Genomic DNA, 22,496 nt, shown 5'->3' with positions numbered 1-22,496 from the left:
CTCCCAAAGTGCTAGTATTACAGCGTGAGCTACCGTGCCTGGCGGAAGGCTATCCCAGGAAATCCCTTTAGTGTCCCTTTTAAAGTGGTTGCACTTTAAAAATATATATATTTATGGCCAGGTGCGGTGGTTCACTCCTGTAATCCCAGCAATTTGGAGGCCAAGGTGGGTGGATCACTTGAGGTGAGGAGTTCAAGACCAGACTGACCAACATGGAGAAAACCCATCTCTACTAAAAATACAAAAATTAGCCGGGTATGGTGGCGGGTGCCTGTAATCCCAGCTACTTGGGAGGCTGAGGCAGGAGAATCTCTTGAACCAGGGAGGCAGAGGTTGCAGGTAGCAGAGATCCCACCACTGCACTCCAGCCTGGGCGACAGAGTAAGACTCCATCTCAAAAAAAAAATATATATATATATATATATATATATATATATATATATATGTCTTTGCCTTTATTATGTCTTTGCTTAAAATTTTTTTGTGGTCCCCAACATAAATCAGAAATTCCAATAAGAACAATAAGGACAGTAGAGAGTCTCCCGGTGTCTGCTGTATGCGAGGCAACAGCACACATTCCTGCATTAACCCCTGCCTGCCGGGAGCAGCACTGTGCGGGGCAGAGCAGGCAGGACCATGGCTGGGAGCTTGGCTTGCGCACACCATAGCCCTGGTTTGAATCCTGCATCTGCTGTTTTCTGCTCGGTGTGATCTTGGCAAGTCACTTGCCGTCTTTGTGCTGCTTTGGTGCTTCTACGTGCAAACTGGGGAAACATCCAAACCTTCCCAAGTTGCTGTGAGGATTAAGTGGGTTGATCTGTGGGCTTGACACAGTGTAAATACCAATCAAGTATGGTAATGAAGGTACCAATGGATGGCACTTACCGGTGAAGGTAAGCATCATTACTGTCATCCTGAGATACACCAGAAGGTGGCTGCTGTGAGAGCTAAACCTGTGCTCTGCACTACGCCATGGTCTTTGCATGAGAATAGTTATTTTTGTGAGACTCTCGGCTTGTTAAATTCAACAAAACCAGTGTAATCAATTCTAGTTCAGGTATTTTGAAGCTAGATTTCCTGGCTTTGAATCCTAGCTCTATCACTTACTGTGGGACCTCAAAAAGCTGCAGAATCTCTCAGTTTCCTCCTCTGCAAGGTGGGAATTATGATAATATTAACACCTATCACATGGGATTATTGTAAAGATAAATGAACTAATATATGAAAAGCCCATTTACACATTATAAATGCTCAATACATTTTGGCTATTATTATTACTATTTTTTGAGATGGAGTTTCGCTCTGGTTGCCCAGGCTGGAGTACGGTGGCACGATCTTGGCTCACTGCAACCACTGCCTCCCAGGTTCAAGCAATTCCCCTGCCTTAGCCTCCCAAGTAGCTGGGATTACAGGCACCCACCACCACGCCCAGCTTTTGGCTATTATTATTTTTCTTTTCTTTAGACCATTCTCCTTTGCCTGCCTTTTTGCTAGGGATAATCATTAAGGTCAAGGATACATTAATCCACTTTCCAGAACATAAGCTGGGGGAACCATTCCACATATGATGGAAGCAGGAGATGTTCAACAAATCAAAACAATGTTTCAATCTGTTTATTACCTCTTCCAGAAATAACAAACGTGTCATAAAAAAAAATCCTTGTTCAACAATGCTTAGGAATGTCAAGAAAGTGCTTGGCTCTTCCAGAAGAGACTGAGCACTGCAAAAATATTTGCTCAGCTCTCTTGGTGAGAGCATCAGAATCCTCAGTCATCACCACACAGGCAATCCTAGCCCAGGAAAGGCCCGTACGGCCCCGACCATGCTCGCTCTGGGCGGTGCGCCAGGGGCTGGGGAACTTAGGCCCTCTCTGTGCGTTTTTGGTTCATATACGTAATACAGAATATGGGAAAATAAAGAAGATTTTTTGCATTATATTTAGTTCCGTGTGTATGATAATGTGCACATTTTAATTTGTAATTAAAAGACCAGAATAAAGAACACAGAATTAATATTACAAATATTTTCTCCACAGTTAAGGAAAATATATTCATTGTTAGAGTGAAAACTTTAACAATTTAAAATAAGAATCTTGATCTTGCTAAATCTATTTGTGCTTTGCTTTGCTTAATTGAAATACAACTGATAGCATCTGTAAGCCTAACGAAGTATCACGTGGAGTTAATCAAGAGAGTGCCTTCTAGAAACTACTAGAATAGAACCATAAGCAGACAATTACGGTACAGCTTCAATGTTGTACCAAATAAGTTTTTCTTAATGATGGCTACTGTAATTGCTTTGTCAAAAACAGATAACAACAAAATAAAACATGCTAATAAAACATCTAACGATCGTTACTGGAACATACCTTCCCTTGCTGTGTACTCATTATCTTCAATTACTCTAGCAAGGCCAAAATCTGCAATTTTGCACATGAGTGACTCAGAGACCAGGACATTAGCTGCCCGCAGGTCTCGGTGAATGTAGTTCTTCCGCTCGATGTACGCCATTCCCTCTGCAATCTGAAAACAGAAACAGAAACAGGATAGGTGATAAAAAGAGCCATCAAGGAAAACCAGAAAAATTATGAGTTCCTGAAATCTCTTCATGTATACTATTTTGATTATTCAGGTTTTAAAGATGGCAATTTAAAACCTGAATGATCAAAATATCATTGGTGATTGCCTGGTAATGGCAATCACCATTTGAGCCCTTTCTAAAACAACTGATCACTCCCCCTCAAATCTCCAATAATGGTAATCTTTAAAAAAAAAAATTAGCAACATGTCCTAACGTTTTTTAATGTATGAAGAATCTTTTTAAGGCCCTGCTAAATTCATCCGTGTAGATATAGATGTCATTATGCCAGTTTTTCAAATCAGAAAACAGATGCTATGGTCTGAATGTTCGTGCTCCATTCCCCTGCCCACCTACCCCAACGTTCAGATGTTGAATCCTGACCCCCAAGGCAATAGTATTAGGAGGCAGGGCCTTGGCAGGTGATTAGATCATGAGGGTGGGGCCCTCACAAATGGGATAAGTGCCCTTGTAAAAGAGACCCCAGAGAGCTGCCTTGCTCCTTCCACCATGTGAGGACACGGCTATATGGTGCCATCTATGAACCAGGAAACGGTCCCTCATCAGACAGGAAACCTACCAGGGCTTTCCTTGCCCCCCAGAGCTGTGGGAAATAAATATCTGTTGTTTAAGCCCCCCAGTCTATGGAATTTTGTTACGGCAGCCTGAACCAACTATGAAAATAGAGTTGGAGAAAGTGACGTGCTAATAGAAATATATTATTGAGGTATCAAGAACAGAATGTCCTTTCTGTCAGGTTAATCGACAGCCCATAAAACTGGTTCTCCAAGTTCTCTCTGTACATTTCCTCCAGGATAATCACAAAGATTCACTCTTTTTTTTTTTTTTTTTTTTTTGGTGACAGTCTCACTTGTGTCCCCCATGCTGGAGTACAGCAGCGCAATCTCGGCTCACTGCAACCTCCTGCCTTCTGGGTTCAAGTGATTCTCGTGCCTCAGCCTCCCGAGTAGCTGGAATTACAGGTGCTTGCCACCATGCTTGGCTAATTTTTGTATTTTTAGTAGAGATGGGATTTCACCATGCTGCTTTTTCTATTTTTAGTAGAAACAGGGTTTCACCAGGCTGGTCTCAAACTCCTGGCCTCAGGTGATCCACCCACTTCAGCCTCCCAAAGTGCTGAAATTATAGGCATAAGTCACCACGCCTGGCAAGATTCACTCTCATGACTTCCACTTGGAACCTCCACCTTCCAGGTTCAAGGGGAAGTATGACAGCAGGGAAGAATCCAGGATTTAAACACAACAATAACACAGGGAGGCAAAACCACTGCTTGTTGCTGCATAGAAAGTGTGGTATCCTTCCGAAATCAGGTTTTTAAGGAAGACATCACCAAATGATAAAGTTAAGGAGAAGGAAGGAAGAAAAAAGAAGGAGGGAAAGGAGGATGCGAGAAAGCAAGCAAGGAAAGAAGGAACATGGAAACAAAGGAAGGAAACAAGAAAGGAGGGAGAAGGAAGGGAGGGAAGGAGGAAGCAAGCAAAGGGCAAGGAGGAAAGAAGAAAACCAAGCAGTAGTGTCTCCGGTGAGCAGTTAGAGAAAACTCTGGTTCCAATTTTTCACACAGGAATGAATGTATTCTGCCAGACTCTACCTTGAAAGGCAGGTGGCTTGGCTTGGAGGGTCTGACTTTCCCCAGTCGTCCGTGACAGCATCCCTGGTTATCATGCAATTCATGCTGCCAGTTCCAGACCACATTGCTTAACAAAAGAGTAGGTCCTTGTTATTGGGTCTGCCTTTCCCTCCCTCTCCCTGGCCTCATCTTCTGCCCAGTGAGGCCTTCTCTGAACTCACCTTTATGCACCCTAGATGGTCAATGTGTATAAACACCTCCAGGGCTGAAGATATCTTTTTTTTTTTTTTTTGAGACGGAGTCTCTCTCTGTTGCCGAGGCTGGAGTGCCAGTAGCGTGGTGCGATCCCGGCTCACTGCAACCTCTACCTCCCAGGTTCAAGTGATTCTCCTGCCTCAGCCTCTCGAATAACTGGGACAACAGGCATGCGCCACCATGCCTGGCTAATTTTTTATATTTTTAGTAGAGACGGGGTTTTACCATATTGACCAGACTGGTGTTGAACTTCTGAACTTGTGATCTGCCCACCTCAGCCTCCCAAAGTGCTGGGATTACAGGCGTGAGCCACCACGCTGGGCCTGAAGGTATCTTTTCTATTCTCACTTGTACACATTGGAACCTTCACACTTGTCACCAAATCTCTTCTCAGAGCCAAAGTCAGTCCTTTGGGAAACGGGCTAAAGTTTTCATACAACCGGAATGCTACCTTGTTAGCCCACCACTGCAGGGATTTGGCAGATGACATTCTCATGGTCACAAAAATCTCAAGTGAAATAATCAGCATGCCCTACATCAGTCCTAAAGACTATTCAGCCCAGTATTTCACTTCTAAGTGGAAACAAAGAATGTGGTCCAAGCTCCGCTGTACTGCTGCCAAGGCCCCGTGTGACCCGGCCTCCCCTCAGCCCTCCACCTCCTCACCATGACCCCCTCCTTCCTGCTTCGACCACCTGCCTCTGCGTGGAACGCTCACTCCCTGCCCCTTTCACCCAACCTACACAGTCTGCATGGACCCAAGGCAGGTGTCACTGAGCACAGCCAGGCGCTTGATTTCAGGAGGAACCTCAGAAGTGGGACAGGGGCTGAGGCTGAGCAGAGCAGAGCAGAGCAGAAACCAGACAGACAGCAGAAAAAGGCCAGGGCACATTTGGAAAGCAGTGGCTTCGTGTCCCCTCCCTTTCTCCCAACTGTCACAAACCCTGGGCATTGGGGAGATGCACAACTTTTACCAGACCCTGGAAAAGATTCAAACAGCCTCTATAGGAAGTCAACAGAAGGTGGGCAGTGGTGACGACCCAGGTGGCGGCAGAGCTTCTCTGAGTCTATGACTTTCTCTAGAAGCCTCTGCTGCCCAGAAACAGCAGGGAGTGGCGTGGTGAGGGCGGCGGAAGCTCAAGATAGCTCCTTCTAGAGTGGGCAGTACTGAAGCGGATGACCCGGGGTGGCAATTTTGGTGGTGACTGGGGGCAAGGAGCCCTGCCTCTGTTTCCCTTTGTCTGCTGGTAACCCAAGTTCAACAAGACTTGTTAGAAAGAGCCAGTAAAACTGGGAAAAGGGGAGATTGAAGATCAGGCTGAGCATGTGTGGAAGAAAGGAGTGTATGATTTTAACAAAACAGGCTTTTGGCAATAGAGCCACAATGCCTGGTTCAAACAGACCAGACTTGGCTACAGGAGCCCAGATGAGACAGCAGCAACTGAGCGGTCATAGCTGACACTGTCCCTGCCTCCCTGCTCCACGCCATGGTAGTGCAGCCTTGAAAAATTCTTACTTCTTAGATACTTACCTAACATTCCAATAATTATATATAAAGTGGGCCAAGAACCCAAAGAAGCCAAAGCTGGCTGAAGTCCCAAATCGGGCCTGAAACCGCATTTGACAATATCAACCAGGAAACTGTGCTGGCCCCTCTCCCAAGGCTACTGATTGGCCACACAGGTGGGTGTGGTGGCAGGGACCCAGCCTCCCACACAGCAGCAAGGACACACAATGGCTCTCCTTCTTGGTAACAGATTTTGATGATCAACTCATTACAAAAAGCACTCCAGGGACTTGTTAGTCAGGCTTTTCTTTTTTGAGCCAGAGTCTTGCTCTGTTGCCAGGCTGGAGTGCAGTGGTGCGATCACAGCTCACTGCCACCTCTGCTTCCCGGTTCAAGCGATTCACTTGCCTCAGCCTCCTGAGTAGCTGGGATTACAGGCATACAAAAAATTATCACTCCCAGCTAATTTTTTGTATTTTAGTAGAGACAGGGTTTCACCATGTTGGCCAGGATGGTCTTGATCTCCTGACCTTGTGATCCACCCTCCTCAGCCTCCCAAAGTGCTGGGATTACAGATGTGAGCCATCGCGCCCAGCCATTAGTAAGGCTCTCATCACATCTACTCACATCCCATATTTGCATAAATCTGAGTGCATTAAAAAAATGATTCTCAGAAATAATAACAGACTTGCAACAAGCCTAGTGTATTTCAGCCTTCTTTTCCATGCCAGAGTGCTTGAAGGTGCTCAGATTCCAAACAGTAATAAAAGCATTCACCAAGACAAGATTAGAAACAATAGCATTAGCCAAGTTGAATAAACAATGAATATGGGGGCAAAATAAAAGCTTCAGATATGACTTCCTTTTCAGATCATAAATATCACAACTCTCCTCTTACATAAAATTCATTCATTCTCTTTATTCTTTCCCTCGTCTGTGTGTATTGTTCTTTCTTGGTTTCTTTTTTAAAAATCTTAATTTGTTGTTGTTGGAGGTGGTGTATTTACTATGGCTACAGTAAATCCAGCTCTATTTCAAACAAGAGGAAGAAATCAGAGACCACTTTGGCTGATTGAATGTAGGGTCAACTTTTCATGGAATACCTTCTTCCTCTTCCAGGGCCCTGTAGCGTTCAGCACTGCAGAAAAAGCTGTCACATAAATACATGAGCCAAAGCCCAGCTGTGCCCAGGGACTCCCATTTCCTATTGTTCCAGCAGCTTGGAAAGCCTGACTTCTGAGGGAGTTACATGGAGTTGGTCAAGCTTGATGAGAAGAGGATGTGTTTGATTCAGAAGATTGTTTAGTTGTTTTGTGCCCACAGACATTTGACTGAAATGATGATGATAGGTAGGTGAGTAGGTAGACGGATATTAATAACCACCATTTCCCCACGACAATTGAACACCTACTATACACCAAACACTGCTTCACATCCTTTACACTCAACTCATGTTGCACCTTAACAGCAAATTCACCAGGAAGGTTTTACTTCCAGTGTACAGATGCAAATGAGGTTTTGAGAAACTGAAGGAAAGGTCGAAAGCCGCAGAGTGAAGGAGAACGCTCCCATTTACACCAGGTGTGTCTGACCTCAAAGTCCGTGCGCCTGACACCACACTCCAGAACGTCAGACCCGCAAGAGAGCTCGGTACCAAGAGGTAACTAAATGCTTCTGGAACCCAAAGATTTCATTGAGAGAGTGCTTCTTCTCTGAGAGGATAAAAAGAGACTGCTGAGCTTTCCTCTCACTGTTGTTAAGTCCAAATTTCACCCCTCAGACAGGGACTCAGAAACAACTCCTGGCTCCCATTTCAGGAAGTACATGCAAAGCTTTGTGTCAGTTGTCTCTGTCTAGAACAGCGTTTCTCAGCCTTGTTTCCATTATCATTCCTCTAGGAAGATTCGCTGAATTAAAATTTAAATTAAAGTTAATGTGTTCTTAACAGGAGAAATTAAATACGAAGAAAGAAGGTTGAATTACGTAGGTATGAACTTTGGAGGGCCACAAACTATTGTAATATCTAAGATTTCCTCACCCCCCAAGGATCAATTTTTGCTCCCTTGGGGACAATCTTACCGCCATTGCAGATGCATGATGCTATGGTCAGAATGTGTCCCACCAAATTCATGCTGAAACTTAATCTCCAATGCAATCATATTAAGAGGTGGGGCTTTTAGTAGGTGATTGAGTCTTGAGAGATCCTTCCTCATGAATTGGATTAAGGCCCTTATAAAAGAGGCTTCACACAGAGTTTGACCCTTTTTTTTTGTCCTTCCACATTCTTCCATGTGAGGACACAGAAAGACATACCTTGCCAGGCACTATATCTACTGGCGCCTTGATCTTGGACTTCCCAGCCTCCAGAGCTTAGAGTTTGAGAAGCACAGCACTAGATCACAGGCTTGAACGCTTAAGCTAAATCTTAGTCTCCACATGTTGCCTTTGAGCAACCTCATAGGTGGACTGCTGTCTTCATAATGCTTGGGGAAGAAGGCTGGATGCAACTGAGCTTAACAAAAAAAGGAGCAAGGCGTGCAGGGCCAGCATAAGGAGCCCAGGCCAGGGAGGAGGAGGCCCCATATGGAGCTGGGGTGAGGGAAGCGGCAGGTGAGGAAGGTGCCGAAACACCTTGGCAGAATTTCTAGTCCACCAACAGTTTGAAACACATGGCTTGAACTTGTTTTCCTGCAAGTCAGGCCAGGACCTTGTGGGCCTCATGGCTCGGAGGCAGGGGATGTAGTGTCAGGCCCCAGCTCCTCTCCCTCTGTTATGAACCTCACTGCAACCTCCACCTCCTGGGGCTGGAGCCATTGCTCACAGGGCTTGGGAAACCAATTCAATCTTTTGGTGCTAAACCAAATGAGGAGAGTCTCTTCCTCTTGGGCCATGTGATTCTCTTCATCGTAATGTCAGCCCAGAGGTGAACAAAGACAAGAAAACCCCAACTTCCTAAACCACCTGCAGACACCGAAGAACTAATTTAAACTGTCTCTTTCCTCCAGTGCTGATGTCTAACTCTGTCTTAGAGAGCTGATATGTGAAGCTACTGGAAGTCTGCAATAAAAAGCATCCCCATTACGTAGAATGAGACTAATCCCGTAGAGAGGCGATGTCAGCGAGGTTTCCATACCCCTGACTTAGGCTGAGATGTGCTGGTGTTTCTTGTGCTCTTTGGCTCAAATAGTGTGGTCAACGCACATTTTTTAAGTTCCTCTTTTTGTGCCTTCAGTGAAAACATATGATGGTATTTTCTACCTTTGCTGTTTTTGTGTTTTTCATTTTCATTTTAAAAATGCGGTTTACTGGGCACAGGGATAAGGGAGCTCCTGGGGGTACATCGCGACCAAAGCTCTGAGTGTGGAGCAAGGTGATGACTGTTTCCTGAAAATGCCTATGGCTGAGCCAATGACACAGAAGACTGTGCTGAACCCACTGCTGTCCTGGGAGGAGGCACAGAACCACTGGGCAAAGAGCAAATCCTAGAGGTGGGAGGTTCTGGTGAAACTCCTGGCGTCTTGTACCCAGTGAAGTCTAGGTACACAGAACAGATTAATAATAATGCTTCCTGAGTTAACGGACAGCCTTATCTTGTTTGATGCTGGATAGATAGACTTCTAGTCTTCCAGAGCGGCCTTTCTAATTAATGTATAGTGAGAAGAAAAGGAGTTAGTCACCAAGTGTCTGCCTCTTCTTCCACTGCCAATCAGCTGAGCAGATGCCTACCACAGGACAAGGCTTGGAGGCAGCTAGAGGCACACGTGGACCGGAGAAAGAGAGAAGTAAGATCTTACCCAACGTTCTGACCCCAAAGGGGCAGGACTTTCTCTCCCACTGCTGGTGTGAAACAGGAAGTGTCAACCCTTCAACAGAGTTACCCTCGGGGCCACAGCAGGTGAGAAAAGATGCCGCTTCCTCCAGGTGGAGGCAACCCAGCTGTCAGGGCTGGTGGCGAAGTGGGATCAGGGATGGACCTCAGACCCCAAGCAGCATCTCAGAGGCCACTATGGACATGGCTGCTTAACTCGACATGGTAATGCTGCCAGCGTGTCTCTATTTGTTGGTATATTCACACCTCTCGTATGATTTTACACACACAGACATCCTTACATATACACACACTTACGCTGGGTAGGGTGGGGACAGAATACAACATTTAGACTCTGATTTACTTTGCAAATAACTTTTTCCCCAGGGCATGATGTTGAAAATATGTAAACCAAAATTAAAATTATAAGCCCCCTAACCAACTGGGTGGACCCTCCTCTTGGCCCAGGGGATTTCAAAGAAACCTGAAAAACTAGTTTAGGCCATGATGAGAGGGGAAATTGGACATGACTCATTAAGCCCTGCTCCCTTTTGGAGTGCAGACACCAATGACCAGCGTTAACATTAAAATAGAGATCCTGAGACTGATAGAACAGAGTCTTCGTGGCAACAAGACACCAAATTCCAACCAGACTCTAGTATAACATCCCATGACACATAACAGGTTCTAAAGGAGATCAAAGTATTTTACTTTAAAATGTACTTCTTAGACATATTTTGAAACAGCCCTACAAAGCCATTTCTTATGGGGGAAATTTACATTCTCTAGAGAATTCCCCTCCCTTTCCAGGTCCTTTCCTGATCCAGGAGAAATTTAACTGACACCTTTTAAGGTCCAATAAGAGACATTCACATCTGTTCTCTCTGAGGCCTGCTACCTGGAGGCTTCATCTACATAATAAGAACCTTGACTTCGATAACCACCACTCCCTATACCTTAACTCAAGTTTATTATAACTCTTCGGGCACAGCTTAATTCTTTTAACCAATGGCCAATCAGGACTTTTTTTTTCTTTTTCTTTTTTTTTTTTTTGAGGCAGAGTCTCACTCTATGGCCCAGGCTGGAGTGCAGTGGCATGACCTCAGCTCACTGCAACCTCCACCTCCTGGGTTCAAGTGATTTTCCTGACTCAGCCTCCCAAGTAGCTGGGATTACAGGTGCCCACAACCATGCCTGGCTAATTTTTGTATTTTTAGGGTAGAGACAGTGTTTTGCCATGTTGGCCAGGCTGGTCTCAAACTCCTGACCTCAGGTCATTCACCCACCTCGGCCTCCCAAAGTGCTGGGATTACAGGTGTGAGCCACTGCGCCCAGCCAGTCAGGAAATTTTTGAATCCACCTATGGCTTGGAAGCCTCCCCTCCCAGCTTCAAGACGTCCCGCTTTCCTGGGCTGAAGCAATGTACCCCTTATGTGTACTGATCTATGTCTTTGCCTATAACTTCTGTCTCCCTAAAATGTGTGAGATCAAGCTGTATCCCGGCCACCTTGGACACATGTTTCCAGGACCTCTGGGCTGTGTCATGGGCTGTGGACCTCAGCTTCAGCAAAATAAACCTCTAAATTGCTTGAGACTTGTCTCAGATACTTTTCCATTTGGTTAAATCAGACCAAAGTTTTAGAAAAGATTGAGTGGAGTGCACTCATTTAAATTCCCTCTCCTCTAACAGTATGAAAGTAGAAAGTAAGTTGCTATTTCCTGAATGGGGAGTGCCCATGTGAGCAGGCTCAGCAGGACCCATCCACAGGCACCTGCCTGGACATCCCCAAGGAAAGGCAACTGGTCTCTCCCTCCTGAAGGACTGCAGCTTTGCATCATCAGACACACCCACTGAGAAGTGAGTTGCCTGTGACCACACCAGAGATGGGAAATTCCTAACCACCAAGGCCCTAGGTAATGTATCAGATGGACTTCTTTTATGTGGATTCGTTGGGGAGGGAAATCTCAATAATGTTTTACAAACCCAAGCAGAGCTCAGATAATGCCCCTGCCTAGTGGCTTCCTAGTGATGACCATCCAGGTCACTCATCTTTTCCTGCTTTTCTCAAAGGCCCAATGAGAAGTCTGTGAACCCCAGCACCCCACGCAGTGAAACTGGCTTCCAGCAAACTCCCTCCCACCCAAGGCGCAGGCTCTGAGCCATCACCAGCCTTCTTGGGCATATGCCCTGTGCTCAGCACACATACCCGGCTGCTACCACCAGAGAACATGAGTAGTGCTTTGGATAAATAATGAAGCTGCGTGGATGACCTCACTCTGGAACTCTTGCTTTAGTGCTCCTCTGTTCATCCTAATTACTATTGATTTTCTGAGAAATTGGCAAAGACAAGCAAGGCTATCGTGCTCGGTGAGTTTTTTGTTTTTTTTTTCACTTTAATGAGAAGAACCCACATTTCTGTCAGATGACTGAGGGAAAAAAGGGATCAAAGGAACCTCACTGAGGGGCTAAATGTGATCTCTCAAGCAAAGCTAAATCTACCCCAGGAAATTCCAGCCTAAATGAGAAACTGGAACTGAAAACGCAACCTGGCTTAGAATTGGCTGCTTGGAAAACATTTGTCATCTAGACAAGCAGTGAGAAAAATTAAAGGAGAAACCCATCAAAAAGCAGGAAAAATGAATATCTGATTTTCCTGATGCTTTACCTGTTCTAGCAGGCACTGACTGTCTCACTCTCTAGGAATATATTGTCTTCCTATGCTTGAGAAAAAGAAGAATTCACATAATTAATGATGCCCAAAAGCCCTAGGAAGCCTATAAAATAACAATATTAATAAGTTGGAACTGAAAAATTAGCAATTGAGTAAAACCTAGTCTCTCTAAAGGATTTTTTATAACTGGAAGCCCCTGGAGTCAATCCCAAACTGACCTAAAAAGACCATTTAATGCTAACAACAGAAAAACAGAATGTAAAAACACACTCACATACAACAGGGAGTTTGCAAAGAGAAAGTTTAAGAACACATCTCGTCTGTACTACAAATACGATGGCTTTTGTTATGTGTCCCTCCACAGTGGTCACAGAAACACTTTTCCACCTGTTAATATTCACTGATTCCCCAGCACTCGATCCCTCTAATCTTCAGTCCATAATTTGGATGGAGGAAAGGGATGGAACAGAGAGCTCGTGCATTCTTGTTTGTACTCTACTTTTTTGGGATCAACATTTTTTGGAAATTTGATTTGAACTTCATTTGGTTATCATAATAGTCTCCTTTTCCAAGTAAAACTGCTAAGAAATAGTGAAATCTATACTTTGATGATGACGATGATGATAGCTACCATGTATTAGCTCCTACTTGCCCAGGCACTGCGCTAGGTATGTTAATCGTTCAAACGAGCCCATGAAGTAGGTTATATACTTCTCATTACTATGAGGAGGAGGCTGAGATTTGGAGCGGTTACAATTTCTTTAAAAGGCCAGGATTCCAACCCAAGTCTGGCTGGTCCAGGCTTCAAAGCCTGTGCTCAAACATTCATCCACACTGGCTACTTCGTTTAAAAAGAAAGGATTTGAGCAGGGCGCAGTGGCTCACGCCTATAATCCCAGGACTTTGGGAGGCGAAGGTGGGTGGATCACTTGAGGCTAGAAGTTTGAGATCAGCCTGACCAACATGGTGAAACTCTGTCTCTACTGAAAATACAAAACTTAGCCAGGTCCAGTGCCACGTGCCCATAATCCCAGATATTCGGGAAGCTGAGGCAGGAGAATCGCTTCAGGAGGTGACGGGTGCAAGACAAGATTCCACCACTGCACTCCAGCCTTAGTGACGGAGTCAGACTCTGTCTCAAAATAAATAAATAAACAGGAAAGATTATTATTATTATTATTGTTATTATTTGAGATGTAGTCTCATTCTGGAGGGCAGTGGCCCAATCTTGGCTCACTGTAACCTCCGTCTCTGGGGCTCAAACAATTCTCGTGCCTCCGCCTCCTGGGTAGCTGAGACTACAGGTATGCGCTATCATGCCCAGCTAATTTTTTGTATTTTAGTAGTGATGGGGTTCCACCATGTTGCTCAGGGTGGTCTTGAACTCCTGTGCTCAGGCAATCTGCCTGCCTCGGCATCTGAAAGTGCTGGGATTATAGGTATGAGCCACTGCGCTCGGCCAAAGATTCTTTTTATTCTATTCTAGAAATAGAATGCTCACCAAGTTGGCAGTGGAAAAAAGGAGGCAAAAAGAAATAAGAAAACCAGATAATTTAAAAAATGGTCAACTTAGGCTGAATGTGGCGGCTCCCACCTGTAATCTCAATGCTTTGCAAGGACAAGCAGGAAAGATTGCTTGAGCTCAGACCAGCCTGGACACAAAACAAGACCCCATCTCTACAAAAAATTTAAAAAATTAGCCAGGTGTGGTGGCACATCTTGTAGTTTCAGCTACCTGGGAAGCTGAGGTGGGAAGATTGCTTGAGCCTAGAAGTTTGAGGCTGCAGTAAGCCATGATCATCACATCACTGCTCTTAGCCTAGGACACCAGAAAGGGACCCTGTCTCTAAAATAATAATAATCATAATAAACAATTAAGTTAAAGCCTGCTGTCTGTTAGACTACCTTCACAGCTCAAAGATGAGGCAGCGTTTGGTATATCCAAGCTTAGGGCTGGTGGAGATTTCTGGGACTGCTCAAAATCTAGTTAATCCAGCAGCATGCAAGGACCCGCAATGCCTTGGGGAGACATAATTTTCAAATTACAGTTTCACAAATACCCATATTTAAATCAGTAAGTGTCCATGAAACAGAATTACTTCTTTAGAAAACAGGAAGTTTGTCAATGAATACCCATTTATCTTCTCTTGCAAAAACTCTCTGGACTATTTCATTGGGATGGATATTTCAAAATTCACTGGACTACCCCTTAAGATGGATATTATCAAAACCCAGAAAACAATAAGCATTAGCGAGGATGTGGAGAAACTAGAAATCTCGCACACTGTTGGCAGGAATATAAAGGGATACAGCTGCTATTTGTAATGTCACTAGGATGCTATGCCATGTGTACTCCCTTAGTATATATATAAGGTAGGGTTTTTATAGTTTTGGGGATTCTGGTGGGTTTTTGAGACAGGGTCTCACTCTGAGGCCCAGGATGGAGAGTGGTAGCAGGATCACAGCTCACTGTAGCCTCAACCTCCAGGACTTAAGCAATCCTCCCACCTCAGCCTCCTGAGTAACTGGGACCACAGGTGCTCACCGCACACCAAGGTAATTTTATTTATTTTTTTGTAGAGGTGAGGTCTCACTATGCTGCCCAGGCTGGACTCGAACTCCTGGGTTCAAGTGAGCCTCCTGCCTCAGCCTCCCAAATGTTGGGATTACAGGTGTGAGCCATTGCACTCAGCCACTCTTAGTTATATTAAAAGACTGAAGGTCAAGGTATCTCCATTGAGAACTGACATTCCCCCCTTCCAGCCAACCACACATAGTCCTGCCTGTACACCAGGAGCCCCACCCAGTTACAAGTCCACTAAACAGTCCTTGCCTACAGAGTTTACTCCCTAATGGGGGAAGGCAGAAAATAATAATTCAGCAAATGAATATACACCATGTCAGACAGCTGAGAAGAAGAACGTACATAGCGGGCAGCTGTGCTATATTTCAACTAAGAGAAAATACCTTAAAGAACTTGACGTGTGTTATTCTGAAAAGAACTCCTGTACAAGGCCAGCGCCTGAGCTCTGAAAACAATCCCTGATTTATTTGTCCTGTGACAAACTTTAAGGAAGTCTGAACAAGATCTAATAAGTTCCAAATATACCTGAAACAGATTTGCTATCATCTTTATTTATATTTCAACCCCTTTGAAGTACGTTTTCAAAATACCGTGTGTTTACAAGGGAAGCCTGTGATGTCTGCCCTCTGTGGCTGCTCCTGCATTTTCCTTTTCCTAAGGATGTCGGGGCAGGAGCGGACGGGCGGAGCTGCAAGGGCTGAAGCTGAGCAAGAAGCAAGGTCAAGCATTTTGCTCACCAGGTAGGACTTGTCCATGCCCAGTGATTTGGACAAACAATTCCTGGGCTTCATCCCGTTAGAGCAGTGAGAGAAATACAGATCCTCCTCAGCACGGCAGCTTTCTAGTGGGGAAAAGCAGCATTCGCCTGCAAGATGTGTGACCTAGAAAAAGGATCACTCGCTCGGTTCGACAACTTCTTGATGGCAGTGCTTCCTGACTATCCAAGCCCACGGGACCCCCACGGCTTGTTCAGGGTCCTACCCCTTAATGACTGCTAACAGGCAGAGGGACCTAGCTAGACACCTGCAGATTCTAAACAAGAATCCAAAGTGAGTTTAATGAAGTATGAAACCTGGAAACACAGATTTCCAAACAAATAAGACAATAAAAAAATGTATGAAAAGGAGTAACTTCTGAAATCAAATCTGCATCATGGACACACACTGCAGGCAAATGGCCATTATGAGGACTTCCACCTGCATTTGGAGTGTGGCCAGGAGGAACTGGAAGGCTGAGAGTGAGGGGGTTGTCTGATTTATGCCTCAAAGCATTGCTCTGACTGCTGCGTGACCACTGGGCTGGGGGGAGCCACCGCTGAGCACAAGAGTAGACAGGCAGCGCGTAGATCGCTCATTTTTTTTTGGAATCTCACTATCACCCAGGCGGAGTGCAGTGGTGGGATCTCAGCTTACTGCAACCTCTGCTTCCCAGGTTCAAGCAATTCTTCTGCCTCAGCCTCCCAAGTAGCTGGGACTATAGGCATGCACCATCATACTCAGCTGATTTTTTTTTTTTTTGTATTATTAGTAGAGACGGGGTTTCACCATATTGGCCGGGCTGGTCTTGAACTCCTGACCTCGTGATCCACCCACCTCAGTCTCCCAAAGTGCTGGGATTACAGGCGTGAACCACCGTGCCCGGCTAGATCACTCATTTTGAGTGGGTATTCGAGTGGGGTAAGAGTGACCATGTGGAGGAGTTAGGAAGGCGCATCTACTTTGACGGTAGAACCCCAGACTTGCTGAGGAATTGGACACACGGTGTAAGAGGAAGAGTGTTGGGACCTGACAACTCCAAGGACAGAGCTGCCATCAACAAAAGGGAGAAGATGGCAGCTGGCACAGGTTTTGGAAACGGGGGTAATAGGCACTGAGTTGGGGTGTGTTGAGCTTGACGTGCCCACCACACATCTTCGGGCGGATGCTGAGCCAGGAGGGGCTCGCAGGAGCAGTGTGGGCTGGAGCTAGAAGTTTTGGAGTGGCTGGAGTCTAGACAGCTGTGCTGGATTAACTAGTGTCCCCCAAAACTCACGACCACCCGGAACCTCAGAATGTGGCCTTATTTGGAAATAGAGATTAAATCCAGGTTTAATCAAGGATCTTGAAGTGAAATCCCACGCTGCATTTAGGGTGGACCCTAAATCCAACCACTGGTATCTTTATGAGAGAATGGCAGAGGGAGGTCTGAGACAGAGACACAGAGAAGGCCACCGGAAGACAGGCGGGGACAGGAGCAGTGCGGCCAACAAGACATGGAATGGAGCGCCGGGAGCACAGGAGCTGGAGAGGCCTGGAAGGCTTTCCAAGAACCTAGGAGCACAGGCCTGTCTACACCTTCATTCCAGACTTCTGGCCTTCAGGACTGCAGGAAAATTAATTTCTGCTGTTTGAAAGTCCCCTGGCAGCCCCGGGAAATGAATACAATGCTTTCGATGGAATCACTTAGATCTAGTGCGGAGAAAGAAGAGGTTGAAATACTGAGCTCTGGGACACTGCGAGGTTTATCGATTGGGCAGATGGGGAGCTGGCTGCTGACGGGGAAGTAAAAGCAGAGAACAGCGTCCCAGAAGCCAATGGAGGAAAACGCGCCGTGGGGTGCGGTGTGAGAGACCCGCAGCAGCAGACCCTGCTGGCGGGCACCTAGGAAGACGCTGAGACGTGGGTGCCCTGTGGATGTAGCGTCCTGAGGGTCACTGCTGACTTGCGCTGCTGGGGTCGGGTGGTGGAGAGAAGGCGGGTGGGGGAGAACTGGGGGAAACAGCACAGTCCTGCAAGCACATTTGTCATCAAGGGGAGGAGGCACCTGGAGGCCACGCAGCTGGAGAGGGATGAAGGGGAAAGAGAAGGAAGGTGCAGAACTGAGGGAAAACGCTAGTGTGGAATTTCTAGAACAATGTTTTGAAACAGCAAGAGAGCACAGGACAGGGTGCATGTGGGGGCGCTTGGCCAGCGGCTTCTCCCATCTCAGGGAAAAAGACAGCAGGGAATCCACTGAGAGAGAGGCAAGCAGAGGGAGGTCTGGGGGAAGGGAAAGGGATGGTGGGACGCTGTTTCCAGCAGGCAGTGAGAGGGAGTGCACTGGGCACACGTCGGGGTTTGGGAGGCTCCTCAGTCTGGTTCTCTTGAACTGGAAATGCAGAAAGCTGCTGGGTGTAGGTCACAGTCCACAGTGTGGACGTTGGGGCAAAACAGGTGAAGGGTCGGACTTCCATAGGGCTGGGATTTTGCCAGGTGCAGATGACACGAGGGAGGGGCGATGAGTGCCTCCAAGCTAGGGGAGGAGAGAAGCAGGAGTGGGGTAGGGACAGGCAGGTTCCAGGGATGGGAAGTGCTGGCCAGAGGCGGAGGCTGTAGGGGCCCTGGGACCAGATCACTGGAGGGTGAGTGGACAGAAGGGAGACCATGGCTGAAGTGGAAATGATCAAATGGAGCAGAGGGCAGTGGGACAGGTCAGCCCACTGAGTGGCTAGAGGGGAGAGGACAGAGACTTGGAGGGTGAAAGTCAAGAAACAGAGAATGGGGTGGGGATGGCTACAAATGATAGGATGATGATGTGGCTGTGCTGGGAACAGCGAGCGCCCAAGGAGGAGTGTTGGGGGATCCGAGGACCACCGCGGTGAGGCGGGCCTGCCTGGCACAGTCTGATGGCATGGACTCTAAAGCTGGGGGTTCCGGGTGAGGGAGGTAGAAGGTCTGGAAATGGTAAAGAAGATCAAGCCGTACAGCTCCTTGCAACGCATCAAAAACACCTCAGCTGAACACACCATTAGTCCCACTGACAAAAGGACCAGTTGAGCATACCTAATCTAAAAATCCAAAATCCAAACTCCTCCAAAATTCAAACCTTTTTGAAATGCTTAATAACTACAATGCAGACATTCAAAATCTGGGAATTAAAAAAAAAAAACAAAACCGGAAGCACTTCTGGACTTAAGCATTTTGAATAAGAGATACACAACCTGAAGTATAAATGTAATCTTAATAATCATGCAAGTAGTTGGCTCTGTACCACGTGACACTGCCAGATAGTCATGTTACAGACACTGCAGGCGCTGGGAGGCAAATGAACAAGAGCTGGAAATCCTGACTTTGTGAAGAATCCGCCAGCCCATCACCCAGGAACTCCAGCATCAGCCTCTGCCAGCAGGTGCTGAGAAAAGTCTCTGTTCAGTGGCAGGGAGAGGCCACGAGAGGCTCTGCCTGACACTGGGGGAGGACAACCTGTTCAGTTGTGGGGTTTTTTCCCTCCAGATTAAGCAGAATGCATCTGCCATTGGCCTCAACGTCAAATGCTTCATTTAGAATTTCTCATTCCTCCTGGTGTTCTTTACACCACAAGGAATGCAATGTTTTTCCCACAGGCCCAGATACTTATATTCTACTTCCTGCTTCTTTTCTCACTTTTATTTCAACCAATGAGGTACGTTTTGTGCAGGAAAGTAAACCTTAGAGGAAGGGGGAGAAGAAAATACTTTATGGTTAAATATCCCTGAATAATGACTCAGAAAACCTTTTTAAAAACATGTGTTCTGGCCAGGCATGGTGGCTCACACCTCTAATCTCAGCATTTTGGGAGGCTGAGGCAGGAGGATTGCTTGAACCCAGGAGTTCAAGACCAGCCTGAACAACATATGAGACCCTATCTCTGTATTAAAAAAAATTTTAAACACACAAAAAGTATGTTCTTCTAGTTACCCATTTAGAGCTGTATGAAGCAGAGAATAAAGAATTTATTGTTGAAACAATCCCCACTTTAACTGGCCAATGTAGTCATCCAGCAAGCGTTCTTGAGCACCTGCTGTATACAAGGCACTGTGCTAAGTGCTAGGGATAAAAAGTAAATAAGAACTTATCAAAAAATTCAAACATCAGCACATGCTATGGAAGAAATGGGCGGGGACCGAGACAGAGGAGGATGGAAATGCTTTAGAAGGAAGGTCAGGGAAGGTGTCTGTTGATAGGTGTAGCATGGCTTAGAACAAAGGGAGTGAGCTTCCAGGAAGTGGACTGTGGAGAGGCACTGGGATAGGAAAGAGCGTGGTGGGCTCAGTGCTGAGGAATCAGTCACATGCACAGGTGTTGGGAGTCTCTGCGGGTGTGGTGGGAACCCACTGAACGGAGCTGAGCAGGTGTGCAAAACTATCCAGTCTGTAAGATTCACAGAGACCAAGAACAGCACGGGGGTGGCCGGGGGCTAGCAGGGGCTGCGGGGAGCTGGCATCGAGTGGGCACAGAGTTTCTGGGAAGATGAAAGAGTTCTGCAGATTGTTAGTGATGGTTTCACAACAATGCGAATGTTCTTACTGCCAACAACTTCTTCGACACGGTTAACATGGTGGACTTCGTGTTTATTTTACCACCAGTTTTAAAAAGGCAAAAAATTTAAAACCATCCAGTTGTCCCTGCCTACTCTGTGGAACTTGGACAGAGGGTAGCCAGAGACAGGAGGGAGGCCCATTAAAAGCAGAGCTGTCCAGGAAGACACATGGGCACCCTTCTGCTAAAAGCTATTGTTTATCCAAAATCCAAATTTGCCTGTGTACCTCGAATTTCTTCTGTTTGCCAAACTGGACAACACCAGTAAAGAAGCACCTTTGGGGCACAGTAGTGTGTGCCTGTAATCCCAGCTACGTGGGAGGCAGGAGAATTGCTTGAGCCCAGGAGCTCTGGGCTGCAGTGTGCCACACTAAGTTCGGAATCAATATGGTGACTCCTGGGAGCGGAGGATCTCTAGGTTGGTTAAGAAGGGGTGAACCGGCCCAGGTCGTTTAGGAGTAGTGCTTAGGAGTAGTGGGATCGCGCCTGTGAATAGCCACTGCACGCCAGCCTGGACAACATAGCGAGACCCCGTCTCAAAAAAGAAAAAATAAAAGCTACAACTGCAATGGTGCAGATGAGAGACGATGGTGACCTGGAGGAGGGAGATCTGTTTTGGAAGAAGGAATGAAAGGATTTGCTTAGGAGTGGGGAGGGCTGGGCAGTGAGTGACTACTGACTGAGACAGCCGTGGCTCAGGGGGACCCTGCGTGGCTATCTCCCAGGGCCTGTGGCCTGCCTAGGTGGAATGCTGCCTGTGTGCATGGGCTCTGAGGGTGGCCACTGGGGCAGGGCCTCCAGAGGGCTGTCCGCTGCGGGCCTCCTCTCCAGGGTCTTGCTGTGGGGAGAGGATGAGGCCAGGAGGCAGCAACTGCGGCAGCAGCTCTGTTGGGTCTTCCGCATGAGGGTAGGCGGCCCTCTGGCAGCCCCGGAGCCACTGTGGCATCCCTCTGAGCCTTGCACAGGGTGTCAGGCTGCTGCTGAGGCAGAGAGGAGCTGCCTGGAATCCCAGCAGTTTGGGAGGCCGAGGAGGGTGGGTCACGATGTCAGGAGATCGAGACCATCCTGGCCAATATGATGAAACCCCGTCTTTAAAAAAATATATACAAAAATAAAAAAAAGAAACCATACCACAGAGCCTAGACACACCATTTCCTGGGGTGCCATCGAATCAGGGTGAGATCTGCAGAGCTGTGCTGGGTAGAGGCCCAAGATCTGAACCTCAGTGAAACCTGGGGCAACGCATTCCAGGCGCCAAACTGACCTTGGAATACACATTCAAATCAAACCTGTCTCAACTGGGGGCAGGAGCTACTTTTGGTGACTGTTTTAAAACGCTTCCCATTGTGTTTCACAAAGCCCCAGGACCTGCATTGCTGCAGACAGAAATGCTTCCAGCACGCGCTCCCAGAGTGGGTGAAGAACACTGTGTTTCTACAGAAGTCTACAAAACCATATTTTTAAAAAGACCAATAATTTAAGTCCCTCTCTCAGTAATTTTATTTCCTTCTATTCCAACAAAGAAGAAAATCAATATGAACTTACTTTTAAAAATAAAAATGAGACCGGGTGCAGTGGCTCACGCCTATAATCCATCAGCACTTTGGGAGGCCAAGGCAGGCAGATCACCTGAGGTGGGAAGTTCAAGACCAGCCTGACCAATGTGGAGCAACCCCGTCTCTACTAGAAATACAAAATTAGCCAGGTGTGGTGGTGCATGCCTGTAATCCCAGCTACTCAGGACGCTGAGGCAGGAGAATCGCTTGAACTGGGGAGGTGGAGGTGGTGGTAAGCTGAGATTGCACCATTGCATTCCAGCCTGGGCAACAAGAGCAAAACTGTTTCAAAAAAGAATGAGTGCAGGGTTTCATTTAAGTGCAAAGAGAAATCATGGTTTTTTCAAGAGTGTGCCGTGGAGAGCAGTCAGGGAGGCATACAGAGAAAAGCTGCAGCAGAGGAGAAAGAAAAAGAGGAAGAGGAGTCAGCCAGGGCTAGGGAGGAGGCTGTGCAGGCAGATAACAGGGTTCTAGGAATCAGGAAGAGGGAGAGAGGCCGAGGCCTTGGCTTTCACCCAAACTATGCCATCGAGAAGGGTCCAGCCAGGTTCTCAAAGACTTCCCTGTCGCAAAGTCCAGTGACAGTTTCCCTGTTCTCTGACCGTGCATCAGAACTCCATGTCGCCTGCG

The 22,496-nt window shown here is 46.6% G+C and overlaps 1 protein-coding gene across 3 annotated transcripts in view; it reads right to left on the bottom strand.

The window, feature by feature from the left end:
• LYN (LYN proto-oncogene, Src family tyrosine kinase) overlaps positions 1-22,496 on the bottom strand; it is a 134,386-nt gene that overhangs the window by 11,546 nt on the left and 100,344 nt on the right. For all 3 annotated transcript variants that reach the window (XM_064384208.1, XM_064384206.1, XM_064384207.1), the window contains one exon: positions 2,370-2,523. In XM_064384208.1, the coding sequence (XP_064240278.1) occupies positions 2,370-2,523 (154 nt within the window). The remainder of the gene's footprint in view (positions 1-2,369; positions 2,524-22,496) is intronic.

Source organism: Aotus nancymaae, unplaced genomic scaffold (genome assembly GCF_030222135.1).
Source record: "Aotus nancymaae isolate 86718 unplaced genomic scaffold, 86718_ANA_hifiasm-v0.15.2.pri h1tg000036l, whole genome shotgun sequence".
NCBI lineage: Eukaryota > Metazoa > Chordata > Mammalia > Primates > Aotidae > Aotus > Aotus nancymaae.
Note: the sequence above shows the minus strand (reverse complement) of the source record. Positions and strands in the feature narration are given on the sequence as shown.